The 21,097-nt window shown below is 47.7% G+C and overlaps 1 protein-coding gene across 6 annotated transcripts in view; it reads left to right on the top strand.

Annotated features, from left to right (window-relative positions):
* Nucleotides 1–21,097, top strand: part of NCAM1 (neural cell adhesion molecule 1) — a 239,684-nt gene that overhangs the window by 152,929 nt on the left and 65,658 nt on the right. For all 6 annotated transcript variants that reach the window (XM_056859993.1, XM_056859994.1, XM_056859995.1 and 3 more), the window contains exons 2-8: nt 10,760–10,834; nt 12,916–13,131; nt 14,336–14,479; nt 15,484–15,621; nt 16,405–16,522; nt 16,813–16,982; nt 18,464–18,606. In XM_056859993.1, the coding sequence (XP_056715971.1) occupies nt 10,760–10,834; nt 12,916–13,131; nt 14,336–14,479; nt 15,484–15,621; nt 16,405–16,522; nt 16,813–16,982; nt 18,464–18,606 (1,004 nt within the window). The remainder of the gene's footprint in view (nt 1–10,759; nt 10,835–12,915; nt 13,132–14,335; nt 14,480–15,483; nt 15,622–16,404; nt 16,523–16,812; nt 16,983–18,463; nt 18,607–21,097) is intronic.

The following is a 21,097-nucleotide window of genomic DNA, read 5'->3' as shown; positions in this document are numbered from 1 at the left end:
AATATTGGCTTTGTGGCTCTTTTTATTGCCCTGGTTTCCCACAAAGAATACTGGGAATTGTAGTTTGGCGAGAGTGCCAGGTAGTTCTCATTTCAGAGACTGTCGTCCCCTCTGTCCTGACAAGGGGAGGGGGGGGTTGACTGTGAAACCAGTCTATTAAATCTGCTCTGTAGCTGTGCCCAGCTGGTAGCGGTGCATTATGTTCTGCCTGGCCCAGCAGTGCTTCTCTCCCACTTTCAGAGGATTATTATCGAGCTTGCTTTTAATGGGCCAAATATAGGCCAATAATTCCTGGTGGCCAATATAGCGTCAGAACAGGGCACGGGTATTTGACCTCTCCTATAAATAGATGGCCTTGTAGCTAGTTAGCTGAATAGGACAGATGTGTGACTGCAAACCCGGAATGGTAAGAAGAGGGGTGCCATCCCTGGAAGACACTGCAAGAATTTGGCGTTGATTTCCCCACAACTCTCAAGACCACGTTAAAGCTGGCAGGCCCAGGCGGCAACTTCTTGTTTTCCAGAGTTGAGACTGAGTGCACTCCATGGGTCTTCTCTGCAGAGGAAATTTGAAGGGCTGTCAGTTAGACGAGGGCAGGGAGCTGTTCCTGTTGGCAGCAGAGGATAGGACTCACAATAATGCGTTTAAATTGCAGGCAGAGAGGTACCGGCTGGATATCAGGAAAACGTTTTTTACAGTAGAGTTGTTCGACAGTGGAATCGGCTACCTAGGGAGGTGGTGACCTCCCCCTCCCTGGAAGTCTTTAAGTAGAGGCGGGACAAGCACTTGTCAGGGATGCTCTAGGCTGATCCTGCATTAAGCAGGGGGTTGGCCTAGATGGCCTCTATGGCCCCTTCCAACTCTATGATTCTATGAAATGATTAAGAGACAGACCCAGGATCCCATGAGCTTGGCGAAAATTGAAGAAGGATTTCTAGTGAGAGCCAGCGTGGTGTAGTGGTTAAGAGTGGTGGTTTGGAGTGGTGGAGTCTGATCTGGATAACCGGATTTGATTCCCCCACTCCTCCATGTGAGTGGTGGAGGCTAATCTGGTGAGCTGGATTTGTTTCCCCACTCCTACACATTAAACCAGTTGGGTGACCTTGGGCTAGTCACACACTCTCAGCCTCATCTACCTCACAGGGTGTCTGTTGTGGGGAGGGGAAGGGAAGGTGATTGTAAGCCGGTTTGATTCTCCCTTAAGTGGTAGAGAAAGTCAGCATATAAAAACCAACTCTTCTTCTTCTAGTGGCAGGATTTGGATGGCTTAAGGCCCCACCCTGCACCTATCTGTTGTTCTGGGGAAGGTAGATGAAAGAGGAGCCAGGAGACCCCTGAAAAGCAAGGAAGCTGAGTAATGATTGTGCTGTATTTTTTTTTCAATTCACTTATTACAAATAATGTTTTTTCCCCTTTCTTGTTTCTTTATTTTGATGTGAATATCACTGATGTGCAGGAAGCTGCCATTGTGATCCAAATGACAGTCTGCGCATGTAATTATTTGACCTGAATGACTGGAATTTTTCCATACTCCTGAGCCGGTGTGCCAGACTCCTAACCCGCTCCATGTCGCAAATTCAAGTTTCTGTTTCTCCAGCTTTGACTTCTGTGGGCAGCCCCCACACACTTGTGTTCTAAGAGGTTGCATTAGCAAATATTTATGAAGAAACAAAAGTGCACTTAATAGTTCCCCTTCTTCCCAAGCAGAGAATTAGCTCTTAGCATGAGATTAATGGTTGCTGTTCAAAGAGGCGTGGATGAGAGGGAATCACATTTAGGGGGGGGGGGCAATAGGGGATCCCCACTCCTAAACTGTACGTAACCCAAGTTCTGCAGTGAGAGAACTCTTAATTCTACACGTAAATCCAAGGCTATACATTCAACAGTTCCACACACGTTTTCTTACATCACCCAATTTGAGATGGTTTACCTTGGGGGAAAATTGGGACCTTGGGTCTGTTTTGTTAGAGATTAGTTTGTTCACAGGCTAGGAGAGGTACTGCATAGCTATAGTTGGCAGCGGGCTGTTTGTTCAGACCTTCTGGTTTCATGCAATTCTAGAACATTCCAGAACTTTCTTTAGAGGAAACGGAGGATGCAGTTTGCATCCTTTAGGCATCAGCCAAAGGTGATTCCAGAACTGCCTCGTGAACTTTTCCAGGCTATTTTGGCAATTAGGTCCCTAGAGTGCAAACCAGAGATCCCTCCTTCCACTGTTTAATTGTCTCCCCCCCCCCACCATGGACATTGGATTTCTCCTGGTTTTCATCCTCCCCACCCCTTCCTCTGCCTACTCTAGCAAACGGGGTTCCCAGTATGTCACTCAACGAGCACCAGAGGTGGCTGAAAGCAAGAGAAATCACAGATGCCTTATCTCCAAGTTCTGCTGTGGATTTTAGAATGTCACAACATAAGTAGAACATGCTGGATCAGGGCAATGGTCTGTCTAATACAGTTTCAAGCAGCAGCCAACCAGCTGCCCTGGAAAGCCAAACAAACAGAGCATAGAGACTGAGACCCTGTCCTCATGCCCCCTCCTAGGACTGGGTTTCTGAGGTATACTACCTCTATATATAGAGTTTATCTTTATTCTCCATGGCTAACAGCCATTGATGGACCTCTCCTCCATGTATTTGTCTACCCCCCCTCCTTCAAATTCATCTATACTTGTGGTCATCACTACCTCCACCTTGGTCTAGTCACAGCTCTCTTAGAGCTCTCTCAGCCTCGCCTACCTCACAGGGTGCCTGTTGTGGGGAGTGAAGGGAAGGTGATTGTAAGCTGATTCTCCCTTAAGTGGTAGAGAAAGTCGGCAGATAAAAACCAACTCTTTCTCCTTCTTGACTTTGAAATATATGAATAATGGAGCCAACCCCCCTTCTCCTCTACTTGTTTGCTGGCAAGTTCTGTTACCATTGAGGTCAGTTTCCCCAATACCCTTCTTTGGGCTCTTAAGTTGGCAGTAAGGAGGAGGAGCCAGGAGATGCCAGCAGGGGCCAGATTTGGCACAACGGTTTCCAGTTGCTGACACCTTAGGAGCCTCAGAAAAGAGTCAAAAGGAAGGAGGAAGCACCCTCCCCGTTTCCTCACTTTTAAAACATTTTAAAGAGTCCCCACCCCCAGTCCCCACCCCCTTTTCTCTAGTACTGGGAGACTGGGCTGGCAGTCTTCTTTGAGTGATGGGTCCCTTTGACGCTCTTCCTTCGTTGGAGCCAGTCTGGCACAAGTCTTTTTTGATGCTGTGCTGCGGCTGAGTCACTTCAGATCACAGAAGCCATCCATTTCCCAAGAGATGCTTTGCAAATGGAAGGCCATTTTTATGAATTGGCAAATTGAATCTCTAATGAATTGATATGGGTAGCAAAGCTTGGACAAATGTGATTGGAAGAAGAATGGGAAAGGCCTGCCAAGTGGCCTCCTGGGAACCTAATGCCTTAAATATCAAGAGGTTATCCACAAATGGATGGGTTCGGGAGACTCTTCTGACAGGCCTCACTCCCCCGGCTGGCTTTCCTCAGTGCTTGCTGTTCTGTGCGCACTGTTCTGGGCCGTTGTGCCCTCCTCCCACCAGCGCTGATTTCCCATCTTGCCTGGCCCTGAAACTCAGCCTGAGACCTGTTCATAGCATTGAAGGGGATTCTTGTACCGATACTGTCTGTTGCTGCACAGTTTGTAGAACATGTGGCTAAATATTTGCAAATCTTTCTTCAGCAGCAAGTCTTTGGATTCATAGCTTCATCACTGATTGCACAGATTTCCAGCACCTCTTCCTAGGCATGCATGGGGTGGTGGTGGTGGAAAGTACCATAAAGTCGCAGCCACCTTATGGTGATCCTACAGGATTTTCAAGACAAGAGACACACAGAGGTGCTTTGCCATTGCCTGCCTCTGCATAGCAACCTTAGACTTCCTAGGTGATCTCCCATCCAAATTCTAACTAGCGCCAACCCTGCTTAGGTTCCAAGATGAGATCAGGATAGCCTGGGCTATCCAGGCAAGGGCAATAAATGTTCAGAGGTGGCTTGCCATTGCCTGCCTCTGCGTAGCAACCGTGGACTTTCTTGGTGGTCTCCCATCCAAGTACCAACCAGGGCTGACCCTGTTTAGCTTCTGAGCTCTGATAAGATCAGGCCATCCTGGGCCATCCAAGTCAGGGCTATATGCTTACACTTAACTAAATTAAAAACCAGTTAATCATTTTTTAAAAAAGATTTAATCGGATGATGGGCTCAATTGGACTCACCGTCCCAAACCTGCTATGTTTCTGAGGCCAAAGTCCAAAAGCCCAAATTCATTTGTCAGAAGTGGTGCATTTGAGACAAACCCTTTAGCTGTCCTGCTGAAATCAAATTCCAGTCTCTCGGTCTCTGGAAACTCAGGCCAAAGCCCTGCTGGGTCATGCCTCTTCTTTCCCCAATTGACAACTGTGACGGCACGGACACATAGTACGGTCTGCTGTCAACCTGTCACCGTTTCACAGCAGCTCCCAACCCAGACAATGACATTTGTAAACTCTGCCTCAGCAGTGTTGACAGCAGCAGCTTATTTATAGGAAGATAACAGCAGCCCTGAGGTGGTTCTGGGAGGGAGTAAATCAGGGCCAAGGAGGCAGATTCTTTGTTGTTAGCACTTCAAAGAAAAGCTGTTTGAATTTTAGGTGGTAGGATGCAACTCTTCATTAACCACACTTCAATTTCCTTTTGGAGCTGAAGGAACCCAAAAGGATTCATCCCTCTGCTCACAGGTGTACATTCAGGAGGGGAAAATGTCTCATCACATAATGCACATGAAGTAATACAACGTTTTATTAACAACCAAACACAGTGAATTCTAACACACCTGTGAATCCTATAAGTGAGATACAACTATATCTATGAAACTTAACACATTAAAACATACAACATACAACATTAGAACACACACATAAAAGTAGAGTATCCAATAATGGCTGGTCGCCTATTTTCAATGTCCTTAGTAGTAGTAAGAATGATATGGTGTAGTCTCATCTGGAAAGTCCATGTGCAAACACACAACAACACTGAACAGAATTGGGTTCCACAAGTTGTATGATGGCCACTAGCTTGTGAAAGGAGGATAGACAAGTCCGCGGGGTCTGTCAGCAGCTCTAAGCCATGAGTACCTGAGTCTAGCACTGAGGGAAGAGGCTGTGACTCAGTGGTAGAGCATCCACTTGGCATGCAGAAGATCCCAGGCTCAGTCCTCAGCATCTCCTGTTTAAAAGATCAGGTAGTAGGGGATGTGCCCCCTCCGGCAGAAAATTACTGCTGGATCCAACCTACAGATTATTTATTTGAAATGCTTTTTATCCTTTGCTCATTGGCAAAATTCCCAAGGCAGACAAAGGGATGAGTAAAAGAGAGAGGGGGGGGGTTTCCAAGGTCTGCTGAGAAGAGACTAGAACTCAGGACTTTCAGATTCAGTCTCACAGCTCACGCCTCGAGGGAGGTTGGCTTTCTCTTTGGGAGTATTTGCTGTCACTGTGCTGCAGGATCTCTATTTGTATGTAGTATGGCTTTATCTTGTCCTTCTTCCAAGGAGTTCAGGTTTCTACCATTCCCATTTTATTGTCACAACAATCCAGCAAGGTAGATTAGTCTGGGAGAGAGCGACTGTCTGTCAATAGCGAGTTCTATGGCTTAGGTGCAATTTGAACCCGGCTCTCCCAGATCCAAATGTGACACTAACCACTATTCTGCAATGCCTCCTCTGAAATGAAGAAGAACAAGGAGTTGGTTTTTATATGCCAACTTTCTCTACCACTTAAGGGAGACTCAATCACCTTCCCCTCCCCGCAACAGACACCCTGTGAGGTGGGTGGGGCTGAGAGAGTGTGACTAGCCCAAGGTCACCCAGCTGGCTTCATGTGTAGGAGTGGGGAAACAAATCCAGTTCACCAGATTAGCCTCCGCCGCTCATGTGGAGGAGTGGGGAATCAAACCTGGTACTCCAAATCAGAATCCACCGCTCCAAGCCACCGCTCTTAACCACTACACCACGCAGGCGGGACTAGCTTTTCGGAAGAGTCCCAGTATTGGATGCGGCAGTGCTACATTCTCACTATAGGAACAATTCATTTGTTTTGGGAGCGTTCAGGTTATTCAAGAGGGGAAGGGGCGATTGAAATGAATTGCTCTGTGCTCTGATAAAAGAGGCTAAAGGAGGCAGCCGATTCTGTAGTCTTGAGCCGTCGAGTGGTTTAACAAATTCAGCATTTACAGTAGAGGAGATGAGGAATGCTTTGGCTGTGCCGGTCAGAGCAGTTGTTCTATTATGGCTATTGTTTCCCCTCCGACTAACGGCTGCAGTTTAGAAACTGCACACATTAGGTCAACCCTCTTGAAATCTTTCTTTGACCTGGATGAGTTAGGCCAGCAAGCTCTGACGATCTTGTCCGCGGAAGGGAGCCAGGATCCAATTAACGGCTTCCCTAATGGCTCATTACTTATCACGAACGGCTGTCGGAGCCTAAGATTCTAGCAAGTGGGAGGGGTCTGTGGAGGCATCTGTCTGCTCCAGTGTGAAGCAGGAAGGTTTCTGGCTGGGGGGATGCAGAGGAGGAAGGTGTGTTCTGACTGGCTCCAGTGTTAGAAGGATGCTGCTGTGTAACTTGCCCGGCATGGCTTCTCCTGAGACAGAGGGCAAGGAGAGAATTGGTGCTCACAAGCTATACGGCTCCTCAGCCAGTGGACAGCAAAGGCTGGGTGCAGGGTGACCTCAGGTGTCCAGAAGTTAGCTGACCCCTGTTGAACTGGTCTCCGCCAGGGAGGGCGGGTTATAAGTTTAAAAAAACAAATTAAATAAATAAATAAAGTGGGGCTAGGAGCTAAAGTCTCGGAATGGACCACATGGTACTGCCTTATACCGAACGAGACCCTTGGTCCATCTAAGTCAGTATTGTCTAGACAGAATGACAGGAGCTCTCCAGGGTCTCATGCAGAGGTGTCTTCCATTGCCTACTGCCTGGTCCTTAACTGGAGATACGGAGAAAATTAAAGGGCTGCACCAGTCACTTATTTTCTCCTTGGCCTCGTTTTTTATCCCTTAACTGGAGATGCTGGGGGATTGAACTTGGGACCTTCTGCATGCTCAACAGATAGATGATCTACCACTGAGCCACAGCCCATTAAGGGCAGAGCTGGTAGACGGTAGAACTGGAAGGGTCCAGTGGCCCATTCCGAACATAAGCAGAGCCCTGCTGGGTGAGACCAGTGGTCCATCTAGTCCAGCGTCTTGTCTCACACAGTGGCCAACCAGTTCCTCTGGAGGGCCACAACAGGGCACAGAGGCTGAGGCCTTCATAAGAACATAAGCAGTGCCCTGCTGGGTGAGACCAGTGGTCCATCTAGTCCAGCATCTTGTCTCACACAGTGGCCAACCAGGTCCTCTGGAGGGCCAACAGCAGGGCACAGAGGCTGAGGCCTTCATAAGAACATAAGCAGAGCCCTGCTGGGTGAGACCAGTGGTCCATCTAGTCCCAAATCCTGTCTCACACAGCAGCCAATCAGTTCCTCTGGAGGTCCAACAACAAGACATAGAGGCCGAGGCCTTCCTCTCATGTTGCCTCCTGGCACTGGTATTTGAAGGCTGACTGCCTCTGAACATGAAGGTTCCCTTTAGTCACCATGGCTAGTACCACAGATAGACCAATCCTCCAGATCAGCTTGTGCAGTGCAGCATGCAGAAAACAGCTGCAATGCAAGAGGAGCTTAGAGAATAATTCATTTCATACCTAGCCCATCCACGCTCAGCTGGGGAGGGTGAAGATCCTCTAGTGCCAGTAGACCATTGCAGAAGGAGGCCTGGCTTGGTGGTCCAGCCTCTGCTTGGCATGCAGAAGGCCCAGGTTCCATTCCACATAAAAGGAGTTGGGTGGTGTCTGTCTGTCTGTCTGTCTGTCTGTCTCTCTCTCTCTCTCTCTCTCTCTGTCTGTGTGTGTCTGTGTGTGTATATGTATATATGTATGTGTATGTGTGTGTGTGTGTGTGTGTAAAGATAAAGAACTCCAGCTACGTGTATGTATGTGTGTGTGTGTATATATATATACACACACACACACGCATACACACATACATACACATACACACACACACATACACGTAGCTGGAGTTCTTTATCTTTATATATATACACACACACACACACACACAGTATATTGAACCCTCCAAAGGATGCCAGATATTTGTGGCATTCTAACCACATAACAAGGATTATTTGCATAAAATAACAGCTACTATCACAAAAAACCGATACTCTTAACTGATTTTTGCAATTCTGTATAATGGATCCCTGCTTATAGATTTCAGCCATTACTTAACCTACATGATTAGTCAGATTATACGTTGTTAATTCCAGTTTATAATGGAGTTCTTTATCTTGAGTTGTTGTATGGGTTAGCAGAGACAGTTTCAGAAGGTCACTGCGTTGGTCTGCCTAGAACAGCTAGATCCGAGTCTACTAGCATCTTTGAGACAAGATTTTAGGGATATAAGCTTCTGAGAGTCAAAGCTCTCCTATGGCCACCAAATCTTGTTGGTCTCAAAGGGGCTACTGGACTTGTATCTAGAATTCTAGAGAAGTGCACGAGGAGTAAAAGGGTATGAATGAAATATCTGGGGGTGTTTTTTCTTTGAAGTCTGCTTCTGAATCTGCACCGACTTTCAGTTTGGGGACTTGGCACCATTGACCCTTGAATTAAACAACTCCCTCTAGAGCAGGGGTCCCCAACATTTTTTAGCCTGTGGGCACATTTGGGATTCTCAAAACAGCTGCTGCTACAGGTGGAGGCAGCCACAAAATGACCGCCTTAGTTTAACTTCAGTAGCACAGTATATATCCTTGTGCTGTGGTAGCAGCTGCTACCAAAGCAACATTTTTTAAAAATCTGCACTGCCAATCAAATCTCCACTAATTACTCAGAAGCCTTGCTGGGCAAAAGCCCCACCTGGCTCCATCCACTTCCTAAAAACACTTGGTGGGCACCAGGAAAGGTATCGGGGGGCGCAATGGCACCCCCTGGACACCACATTGGGGACCCCTGTTCTGGAGTGTAAACCCTGTGCTCTCATGGTCCCCCAGAGAAGCCTACCCTTGGAGGAGTCATCGCCCTGTGTCCAAAAAAAGGTGCCCATAAGATTAATAGGAGGAAGGAAGACACCAGGTCTCTTTGGACTTGGGCTATTTAGCTCTCGCCGTACTGAATCTAATAAAAGCTTTCACATTTTATCATTACGTTTGGCCCAGCTATTCTGCCCGGGAGTGAATTATGTTAAAGTAATATGGTTGAGAGAAATTAGATTACACAGAAATAAAGCAGACTAAAAGGGCAGCTGCTGCGTTATTGGAAGGAGAGATGGTAACCTCCAGGGGAAGCATGAGAGCAAAATGGAGCATTTGAAGGAGCAGTGTAGAGAAAAGAGTAGGGAATGGAATCGCTCGTGAATTAGCGATTGAAGACTAGCCAACTTTTTACCTTCCTGTGCAATCTCTCCTGACCCTCCTCAGAACAAATATAGGTTGTGATGCACAAAAATCAAAAGCTGCGCTTGCAAGACTCTGTTTCTTCTGGTGTACATGAACACTCATGCACTGGTGTTCCAGTGTACGCAGCCAGTTTGTAACAAGCCTGTATAAATATGGCAGTGTGGCATTGGAATGCACCGCTATTTTCAGCTGCCCTCTCTTGAGACAAATTTGGCCAGGAAGGAAGAAGAGCCTAGAATGATCATCAGGAGTTAGAGGATGGAGGGCACTTAGTTGCTGGCTGTAGGGGGTTTAGATAAGAGTGCCTCTGGCCAGGGCCATAGCTGGTGGGAGGGCGAGGAGGGGAACTGCTGCCCCTGTGGCAAGCAGAGAGGGCTGGCAGAACTGCCTCTCCTGTAGGCGCCTCTGTGCCAGGTAGGAGAGGCAATTCTGCCACCCTATCTGCATGCCACAGGGGCAGCGGTTGCCTTCCTCCACCTCCCTCCCCCCCCCCAGTTATGGCCCTGCCTCTGGGCATGTGTGAAAAGCCTTCAGCAGCAACCTGAACGAGCAATTGCTCTATGGACTTGCAGAGAAACCTCAGAGGGTCCAGAGGTACCTTCTAAGGTTGATTATGTAGATTGTGAGCCAGTTGGGAACAGACAGATATACGTCGTGGGCACCCAGAGTCCCTGGGGAAGTCGGGGGGTAATTGAGCATTGATCATTAGGGTTGCCAGCTCTGGGTTGGGGAATACCTGGAGATTTTTGGGGCAGAGCCTGAGGAGGACGAGGTGTGGGGATGGGAGGGACTTCAATGCCATAGAGTCCAATTGCCAAAGTGGCCATTTTCTCCAGGTGAACTAATATCTATTGGCTGGAGATCAGTTGTAATAGTGGGAGATCTCCAGCTATTACCTGGAGGCTGGCAGCCCTGTTGATCATAGTAGCAGGACTACATTACTGCAATGCACACAACGGTCACGTGGCTCCCTAACTTCCGTGGCAAAATGTGGCTTGGCCTTCTTTTCCATCCCAGGTTTATTGGTGAGTAGGAGGAACCGCCCTCCACAGAAAACAAAGCTCGTCATTGGGGGAATGCATGCTGAAGGTGCTGTTAAAGCTCCTGGATGGTTTCTTTATTAGCGCAGCCAGAAGCCCTGGTGTGAGAGTCTAACAGAACGGCCACCCTCTTGCAGCCCCAACTCAGTTGTCTCGCATGCTTTTGTGAGATATGAATGCTGAAGCCTCACCCTGTTGCTTCTCTTTGTCTTTTGCAGTCTCTCTCCAGGTGAACATTATTCCAAATAAGGTGGAAGTTGCTGTTGGAGAGTCCAAATTCTTTGTTTGTGAAGGTGAGTGAAGCTTGCTCGGAGTGGTCGTTCTGCCCCACTGGGGTGAAACAGCCTTGCCTGCCCCCCATCTTGAGCATGAAAATGGAGGCCTTTGCCCTGAGTTCCCAATGGGGCTGCCAATCCCTTGGTTCCAAACATGGACTTGCTTGTCTGTTGAGCATTTTATAGTTTAAGCGAGAACCAAATGCCCAGGGAAAACATCTCAGTGGTCTCTCTGGACAAAACAATTTGGAGAATCATGCCAGGATGCTTGTAAGCATCGGTGGACCTAACACTCTACAACTGAGCCAGGCGATTGGTCCCAAGCCCTTTTTTGAAGCTCCAGATACCCAGATCAAGGGAGTGCTGATGACATACAGCGAAAGCCGCTTTTAGGTGGGCTTCGCAGCCAGGGGGCGTCTTCCCTAAGGAATCATGGAGCTAGAAGGTTGAAAGATGGCATAACAATGTGTTAAATAAAATAAATCAATAACTGATATCTCTGTTCATCTCTCTGAACTCCTTTACAACACTCCCTGTTCTTTTCTGAACATTTTTCTAATTCCACCCAGTTGTAAAGGGCCAGTCTGCAAAGCAAAACCCTCCAAGTCGCTGCCTGAGTTGGTTCTCTGTCTACAACGAGCTCTTGGGCGGAGGGGCCTCCACACACCAGCTTGGGCAATCAACACAGCTCAAAGACATTAGCCTGCTCCAATTGTTTGCCCTGATGTGAACGGGAGCTTAATAGGCAGTGTGTGCCCAGGGTCAACTAACCCTGGATGTGAGGGCGATTTGACTGCAACATCTGTCACCCCATTGATTGCCAGGACTGATTTGGCTGATCTGGCTGGCTAGGCGGGTGTCCCGTACCTCCCTCACCTCTCCATGTGCGTCTCTCCCAAAGCTGCGTGCTCGGTGGAAGAGGACGACCATCCCAGATAGAAGGAGTGTTCTTTGGTCAAGGGTAACTGACCCCTGCACAGATGATTATCTGAACTGGTCTGTGGAAAGTGCAAGTGCAAGAACAGCGGTACTCACTCTGCAGCTTGTGGACAGGCACCCTGGAATTTCCTATCAACCAAATGATCCATGTGACTGCTATATGCCTTGTAGAACACACTTCTACAATAGTAGGGGGTCAGGAAAGCTCCCACTCTCTGGGCTTTCCACAAACTATGCAAAACTGAAATATTCAGTTTGCACTGACAAAATGCTTCATAAAGTTCCTCGGATAAATGTTTAGGGCCCATGGTCTGTACTACTGTGTATAGCTTGCTGCAAGGAAGATCCTACTATGTAATTTTGCAGCATTTAATGTACCATGCTGACACTTATGCTGTGCTTCAGTTCTGGTTGTAGATTTCTTGCTGGTTCTACAGCCCAAATCCTATTTCACTGTTTATTGAATGTCCCATTCTGTTGATAGTGTTGATTCCCTCTGTGTAATCTGCCTTGAGTCCCAGGGATAAAGGCCCACTACCAATGAATAAAATAATTTACATCTTATGTAACTGTTAATGTTAAATACATAACTAACCTTTTTAATTACCAGAGTACCTTTGAGCAGATGAGGTCGTTTCTCTCCTTGTGGGTCTGGAGTGAGGGGGAGGGCCCCTTTCTCGGCCTTCCCGCTCTCTGCTCAGTACCAGGCAAAGCAGCTCAGGAGAGCGAGCGAGAGGTTGCCAGGCTGCCCGGTGGAGAACAAACTGGTTGTACTGTGGCCAGCTCGCCTTTCTCCTGGGTGGTGACCCTGGTGGGGTCTTCTCCCCCTAGCAGCTTCCTGGGTTCTTCAGAGGGCCCTGGGATGTAAGCCCGGGGTCTGCAAAGAAGAATGGTCGGGAGGGTCCTTCTATCCCTGGCATGAGGCTCACGGCTCAGGGAAACTTATGACTGTTTCAAAGTGGGGGTGACCTGCTGGCTGCAAGCCCTAACGGGCAACAGCCTTGCTCACTTTCTCGGAACATCGAACTAGTGCCCCATTGCAAAACAGGGCTCAGGAGAGCCATGGGTGACATCTCAAAGAGTCACATGTGACTCCTGAGCCACTGAGAGTATCCTTGTGCCAGAGTTTGGCCTAAAAGTCTTTTCTCTTCCGCTTCTAGTAATTGGGGATGCCAAACGCAAAGACATTTCCTGGTTCGCCCCCAATGGCGAGAAGCTAGTGACAAACCAGCAGCGCATCACGGTGGCGCAGAATGGAGACTCCGAGTCCACCCTCACCATCTACAACGTGGACATAGATGACGCCGGCATCTACAAGTGTGTGGCCTCCAGCGAGGAGGGAGAGGCCGAGGCCACACTCAATGTGAAGATCTTCCGTAAGACACCAGCCCTGTTTCTGTTTGAGAGGTTGGGCCGGGACTATGTGACTGGCATTACTCACACAGTAGCCAATCGCTTTGGGGGAGGCGTGGGAGAAGCCAGAAGAGGCGGGGCACTGAGGGGGGGGGATTCTGCTCCATCTTTGAAATTGGTGGTTTGCTCAGGAAACCCATCCTTGACTATTAAGTGTACGCATGAAGCTGAATCAGACGATCCAAGTCATTATACTTAGACCTGCAGCAGCTCTCCAAGGTCTCAGTTAGAGGTATTTCACATCATCTACTACCTATTCCTTACTGGAGATGTTGGGGATTGAACCTGGGGACCTTCTGCAGGCCAAGCAGATGCTCTGCTACTGAGCCACGGCCCCTCCCCAAACAGATCCTTTGTCCATCAAGGTCAGCACTGTCTACTCAGACTGGCAGCAGCTCTCCAGGGTCTCAGGCTTTCGCATCATCTATGGCCTGCTCCTTACTGTACTGGAGATGCCGGGGATTGAACCTGGGACCTTCTGCATGCCAAGCAGAGGCTCTGCCACTGAGCCACGGCCTCAGGGTAGACATCCAGTTTCTACAGATTTAAATGGGAACTGCTTTCAACCCTTCGGACAGGTATCATTCCTACTGGCATGGTGGGGCTGCAGAAGATGGCGAGCCCTGGGGGGAAGAGGGCCCCAACCTGAACACTCTCACTGGGTGGGAGGGGGGACCGGAAACCATGCTTGTTGTGCACGCCCCACTTCTTGTTGGTTAGTGGGGACCTTGAAGCTATCTTATACGAGGGGGCACAAAGTTTGTCATTGAGGACTGGTTTCTTAGAGCCTCTTGGATACCGGGACAGATGCAAGGGACCCCCCATCCTCCATGGAAGTTTGTCCTACCCGGCAGTGTGTATATCTGAGTGTGATAGCACGAGGGTTTCCTGGTGCTACAGGACTTGAATCTCGCTTTTCTACACCAGACCAACATGGCTCTGAAACTGTCTTCGTGAATGAATGAATGAATGAATGAATGAATGAATGAATGAATGAATGAATGAAGCATGGACGGCTGAAGCATGAATGTGTGTGCTGATGTGTTTCTATCAAAATAGTGTGTGATTTGTAGTCCGCATTTGTGTCCTTGCAAGTAGCGCTCACACCGTGTTGGACAAATCTGGCCCACTCCTGTCTCAACACAGCCTACTTCCTCTCCTTTCCAGAGAAACTAACCTTCAGGAATGCCCCCAGCCCGCAGGAGTTCAAAGAAGGCGAGGACGCGGTCATTGTGTGTGATGTAGTCTCCTCCCTGCCCCCCAGCATCATGTGGAAGCACTTGGGACGGGACGTCGTCCTGAAGAAAGATGGTACGGTGGGACCGAGTGAGCTCTTAAGTAGCCTTTCTCAGGGGGGCTTTCAATCGAGCATGGGGTAAAGGGGAGCCAAGCATGAGGGACAGCAAGAAGAATGGATGCAGTTGGGACTAGACTGGGTTCGCTTTTGAAGTCATCAGATATTCTCAGATATATGCAGGACTTTGTGTGTATGTGCAGACGTGGGAAGTTGCATGGCTCTTGGAGTGCATCTCATAATGTGCTTGTGTGTCATCTGCCATAGAGAGAAGGATGGCCCAGGCTAGCCTGATTCATCAGATCTCAGAAGCTAATCAGGGCTGGCCCTGGTTAGTATTTGGATGAGAGACCACCAAGGAGTTCCAGGGTTGCTACGCAGAGGAAGATTATGCAGAGTCCTCTGTTAGTCTCTTGCCTTGAAAACCCTACGAGGTCACCATAAGTTGGCTGCGACTTGATGGCATTTTATGCAAACACACATAGAGAAAGGGCTTCCTTTTCCTTCTCTTTATTAAGTGTTCCACTGGTTGGACTGGACCTGAATCTTTCTTTTGACCTCTTGGATTTGATTATGGAAGGATTTTGGGGAAAGAGAAATGTGCTAGTCAGATGCTTGAAGACTCACAGAAGAAATGGGAATTCTATTTTGAATATGCTAACCGGAAAGTGTAGAATAAAAATCTAATAGAGATAGAAAACAATAGTCATATACCTTGAATAAGTTATAGATAAAGATAAATTTAGAGTATAAACATAGACAAGCTAAGTAATGTTCAAGTAAATATAACAACAGAACAATGCTTGTGTAAACTGATTCCAGAAGTAAGCACAAAATGTATGAATGGAAGTGTATGCATATGTTTGTTTGTTATCTTTTCTTTTGAAAATGTTAATAAAATATCTTTAAAAAAAGAAAAGAAATGTGCTAGTCAGTTAAGCTCAGTCTCTGAAATTGTGAGACAAGGGTAGACGCAGCAAATGGATTTCTGTGTGAATTCCCCCCCTTCTTTTTCTTCTAGTCCGGTTTGTTGTCCTATCCAACAATTACCTACAGATCAGAGGGATAAAGAAAACAGACGAGGGCATGTACCGCTGTGAAGGGAGAATTCTAGCACGTGGGGAGGTGGACTTCAGGGAGATCCGGGTCATTGTTAACGGTGAGTCACGAGGGAAGCTCTCTCTTTTCAAGCTTGGGCAAAGTCCCCCTCCTGAGTTGCCAGGTTTGTCACACAATGAGGATTCAAAAGTTACGGTCTAAGACATTGCTCTCTGTGCAGGCAGACAGCTTCTGAGAGGTTTCTTGTTTGGGTCACACCTCCTTGAAACCCCGTCCACCAGAGGCAGTTTGTATATGGGCTCCTCCACTGGAATGAAAGAGCAAACGCTTTTCTACAGGGGCTTTTCCCTGCAGGATTTAGAGACAGCAGGAATGTGATATGAAGAAGACCATGGGGCACCTTATTGTGGCTACTCAGAAGAGTAGCCTCAGTAGGCTCCCTTTTATTGAGATATACTATGGATCGGCGGCATGCACACTTTTATCTGGGGATGCATCTGATATCGGAGTCAGGTGACAAGAAGAGGCGGAGCCAGAATTGTGACCTTGCTGATGTCAAGGCTAGGACTGTGGGTAGCAGACCACGAGAGCTGAAGACCTAAAGACCAGAAATGCAACGGGGCACCAGGAGGGCTACTGTATTGGCGAAAAAGCCAAGGGGAAGCTAAGTGTTCATTGGAAAGTGGGGCTTTTGCTCAACCGGGCTTCTGAGGGGCCCTTGGAGATCTGGTTGGCTGTGCAGATTTTTAAAGATGTTGTTCTGGCAGCGGCTGCCATCGCAACACAAAGATCTTCACTGTGTGGCTGAAAGTCTCAACCGTCTTCTTCCTTCCTGCCCATCTGAAATGCATCCGTATTTTCTCTCTCTTTCCTTCTCTTCCAGTGCCTCCCACCGTTCACACCAGGCAGAGCACTGTGAATGCCACGGCAAATCTCGGCCAGTCGGTCACATTGGTGTGTGAAGCAGACGGCTTTCCAGAGCCAACCATCAGCTGGACAAAGTAAGATGCTCAACGCTTGAGTTTGTGTTTGTTGTCTGAGTGTGAGTAGATTTTTGCAGAGACGGCGCCTGAGCTGTGGCAGATCACAGGCTTCGCCCTGACTGCCGTCATATTTTCGCTCCAGCTTCCTCTTGCTGGCAGGAGGTCCCGAGTCGGAGGCTGTGGTGGCCTTCATGTATTTCCATGGAAGTAGCTTGATAAAAAAAGAAGAATAAGTTGGCCAGCCATATGGGGTCTGTGGCAGAAATAATCTTAACTTCCATTGCCTGGATGTGTTTTGCCCCCTGCAGGGACGGGGAGTCGATAGAACGAGGGGAAGATGATGAAAAATACGGGTTTAGTTATGACGGCTCAGAGCTGACAATCCACAGGGTGGAGAAGAACGATGAGGCAGAGTATATCTGCATTGCCGAAAACAAAGCTGGAGAGCACGACGCCACCATTCATCTCAAAGTCTTTGGTAAGCCAATTGGTTTCCCCCCCCTGCGTTCCCCAAATCGGATAGTAGAGAGCTGGCCCTCCGTGTCGGACACCTTGTAGGTATCGCTGGGTCCAAATGGTTCACTGAAGCAAAACGGTGTACGCCAATTAGCTTTGTATAATACGGGATTACATTGGACTTCTTATTGTAGTAGAACTACAATATTTAATTAACATACCATAGGTGGAGACCCAGATTTGAAGCTCTGCCATGGAAGCTCCCTGGGTGACCCCAGGCCAGTCATTCTCTCAGCCTACCTACCTCACTGGGTTGTTGTGAGGATAGGGAGGGGCGGGGAGAAAAGGTTGTAGTAAGCTGTTTTGGATCCCCATTGGGGAGAAAAGTGGGGCGTAAATATCTAAATAAATAAATAGATGTATTATAAATAGATGTATGTTAGTTATTGTGTAAACCTGTATCTTTACAGCACTAGAGAGGATCAGAGTAAAACTGAATATTAAAAAGTACTGTGCAGTACTGCTCAGATGCTGTAGATAACAAGTTTTCTTAGAAATGTTAAGGAAATGAAGATACTCTTTAACGTTTAGACTTTGGTCATAAGGGAGAGAGCCGGAACTACTTAGAGTTGCCTCACTTATTGTCTGGGAATGGAGATATACTTCTTGAAAACCCATTTAATGGTTTTCCATCCTACATTCTTCTAATGAAGATATATTTTGAAACAGGGCGATATACCATTTCCCTGTCTTGTGATGGACTCGTTGAATATGTGTTCAGCACATATGAATGTACTTTAGTTCTAATAATCATCACTTCCACTTGGATCACAGTCCCAGGTGTTTTCTTTAACGGGTGACATATTCTGTCCAGTATGATTATGAGTGAGATTCTCTGCAGTACATTTTTCATTCAACCAGGATGCAATTTCTTTGTTGCAAAATGTGGGTTTATTTTTACACAGAGCTTTATTTTATTTTATTTGATTAAGTAGTGGACCTCCTAACAGTAATGATAGTCAGGCTGCATGGACATATCATAGTTAAATTGTGGAACTCCCTGCCCCAGGATGTGATAATGGCTGCCAACTTGTAAGGCTTTAAGAGGGGACTGGACATGTTCATGGAGGAGAGGGCTATTCATGGCTACTAGTCAAAATGAATACCAATCATGATGCATACCTATTCTCTCCAGGATCAGAGGAGCAGGCCTATTATATTAGGGGCTGTGGAAAACAGGCAGGATAATGCAGCTGCAGTCATCTTGCTTGTGGGCTTCCTAGAGGCACCTAGTTGGCCACTGTGTGAACAGACTGCATGACTTGATGGGCCTGGGTCTGATCCAGCAGGGCCTTTCTTACGTTCTTATCATGCATGCGGGGTTCCTGTATGCAGACTCCCCAGAAGTGAATGGGAATGGAATCCACAGGCGATCGTGTCAACGGCCGCTACCCCTGTATTTTTGGCAACAGACACAGAGATCTCTTGCTTCTTTGTCCCCAGCCAAACCCAAGATCACCTATGTGGAGAACAAAACCGCCATGGAACTGGAAGATCAGATCACCCTAACCTGCGAGGCCTCCGGGGACCCCATCCCTTCCATCACTTGGAGGACCTCCACTCGGAACATCAGCAACGAAGAGAAGGTATTGCCTTTCCTATGGGCCAGACCATAGCCTCAGGGTAGCAGCAGTGGGAAGCAGGAGGGCCTGCAGCTCTTTTCCTCCCCCTGCCACCTACAGCATAGCATTGCACACTGAAACCATGTTTCTTTCTTGCGAGGGGCAAGCACAGATGATTATACAGGTTGAGTATCCCTTATCCGGACATCCAATATCTGGACCTTTTGAGCCGGCATTCAGGCATTGCTCTCAGATCCCTTAGCAGTGCCATTGATGGTTCAGTGTACACAACATTGTTAAAAATATTGTTTAAAATTACATTCAGGCTATGTGTATAAAGTATATATAAAACATAAATGAATTTTGTATTTAGACTTGGGTCCCCTTGCCAAGATATCTCATTATGTATATGTAAAAATTCCAAAATATGGAAAGATCCAAAATACGGACCACTTCTGGTCCCAAGAAGTCCGGATAAGGGACACTCAGCCTGTATAAATGTTATGTAATGCTTTGTGAGGGCCAAAAATGCCTCTTGGACATTGTCCCAGTAATCCTTAATAGGGGCCCTCAAGGGGTAGGCAAGCATTATTATCCCTAGTTTGCAGATCACGCTTAGGATCCCCAAGTGAATTTGTGGCTGAGGTGGGAACATGGGCTGGAGACTCCTCAGAACAGACCCACAACCACAGTACTGTTCTTGCCCAATGCCAGTGAAAACTTGTGAGATATTTAGCTGGCTCCATGGAAGTAGACATACTTTCATATGTAGCTTCTTCCTTCTAAGGGAAAGGCTTCACGAGAACATCTGGATACTTTCTGTGATGTGGTAGAGATCCACGCTGTTCTAGACAGCTGTGGTACAGACCAATTCCCATTTTGGGGGTATTTGGTGGCCTCCCTCTGGTGAGCATTGATGTGCATGCTGAGCACACAACAAGAAGAAGAAGAGTTGGTTTTTATATGCCGACTTTCTCTCCCATTTAAAGTAGAATCAAACCGGTTTACAATCACCTTCGCTTCCCCTCCCCACAACAGACACCCTGTCAGGTAGGTGGGGCTGAGAGAGCTCTAAGAGAACTGTGACTAGCCCAAGGTCACCCAACTGGCTTCATGTGGAGGAGTGGGGAAACCAATCCAGTTCACTAGATTAGCCCCCGCCGCTCATGTGGAGGAGTGGGGAATCGAACCCAGCTCGCCAGATCAGAGTCCACTGCTCCAAACCACCGCTCTTAACCACTACACCAGGCTGACCCCTAGACAAGTTGATTTCAATGGGGTTTCAACATCCCTAAACCTTTTATGGATTGTCTGGCATTCCAGGGTAGCAGCTGGTGGCCCCACAGGAAGAGGAAGACAGACTAATTATACCCAGTCATGCAGATTAGTCGCTCTGCTAGACATTTGTGGCGCACAGATGACCTGAAAGGGGAGAAAAACTAGCCCTCTTCCAGATTGCCTAAATTCCCCTGCCTGGTCATCTTAAGGAAATTCTAGTGCAGCTCAGGTGAAAACTATTTATAAGCCTGAATTGTACATTTCAGCTGTTCCTGGCAGCCTGTGTAAGGCTGGTGGGGTGTAGTGTTTAGAGTGTCGGACTAGAACCTGGGATGACCAAGTTCGAATCCCTCGCTCAACCATGGAAGCCTGCCAGGTGACCTTGGCCCCATCACAAGCTCTCAGTCTAACCTACCCTCACAGTGTGGTTGTTGTGAGGATTAAGTGGAGGGGTGGTGGACGATGTGAAAAGCCGCTTTGAGTCCTGATCAAGGAGAAAATCAGACTATATATACATATATGTATACACATGTATATGAATCTGCAGATCATGCAAGAGAGCCCTTCTAGGGAAGGTGTCCCTCCCAGTCTGCTCCGATGTGCGGGGGCAGATGTGGTCCCCTCTGGTTCCAGTGTGCATCAGCCTCACAGTGGCTCTGAAATGCAGAGGCTGCCGGGGCTCAAGGGGGCGGAGGGATGCATCAAAGGTTCTGTGGACTAAAATGAGCCTGTTCCAATTTTTTTTTTTTTGTACTCTTGATCTCCTGCACTGCACACTCACGCTGCACGTAACTTCAGGCACAAAAGCCCAGCTGCCTTTGTGTTCGCTTGTTAACTGTTGTCGATCACGTACCGGACCCATTTTTGTTCTTTATGGCAAAAATAATTAGCAGTTTTGAAATAATGAGGATGTCTCCAGGTAGATCTGGCCAGGAATTCTGTGCAGCTGGCGTCGGTCCCTTGCCATAAATGGCCAAGCGAAAGATAAGCTGAAGCTGATGCACTTGCAAGACCGAGCAGTACTTATTAGTGAATCTTGTTCCAAGAAAGAAGTCCCAGGCCTGCAGCTTAGTTTGGACTCGGTGTGAAAGAGGTTGGGGATTCAGAACACAACAAATGGCAGAGTCCTCCATGTGTGCAGACGATGTGCTTTGGAATATTGGAGCCAAGAAGCATCGTGCCCTCTTTATGGTCTACCAGGAGGTGTGTGGTCAGCCACTCCAGAAAACAGGATGCA

Source organism: Euleptes europaea, chromosome 14 (assembly GCF_029931775.1).
Source record: "Euleptes europaea isolate rEulEur1 chromosome 14, rEulEur1.hap1, whole genome shotgun sequence".
Classification (NCBI taxonomy): Eukaryota; Metazoa; Chordata; class Lepidosauria; order Squamata; family Sphaerodactylidae; genus Euleptes; species Euleptes europaea.
This window is presented reverse-complemented; position numbering and strand designations above follow the sequence as displayed.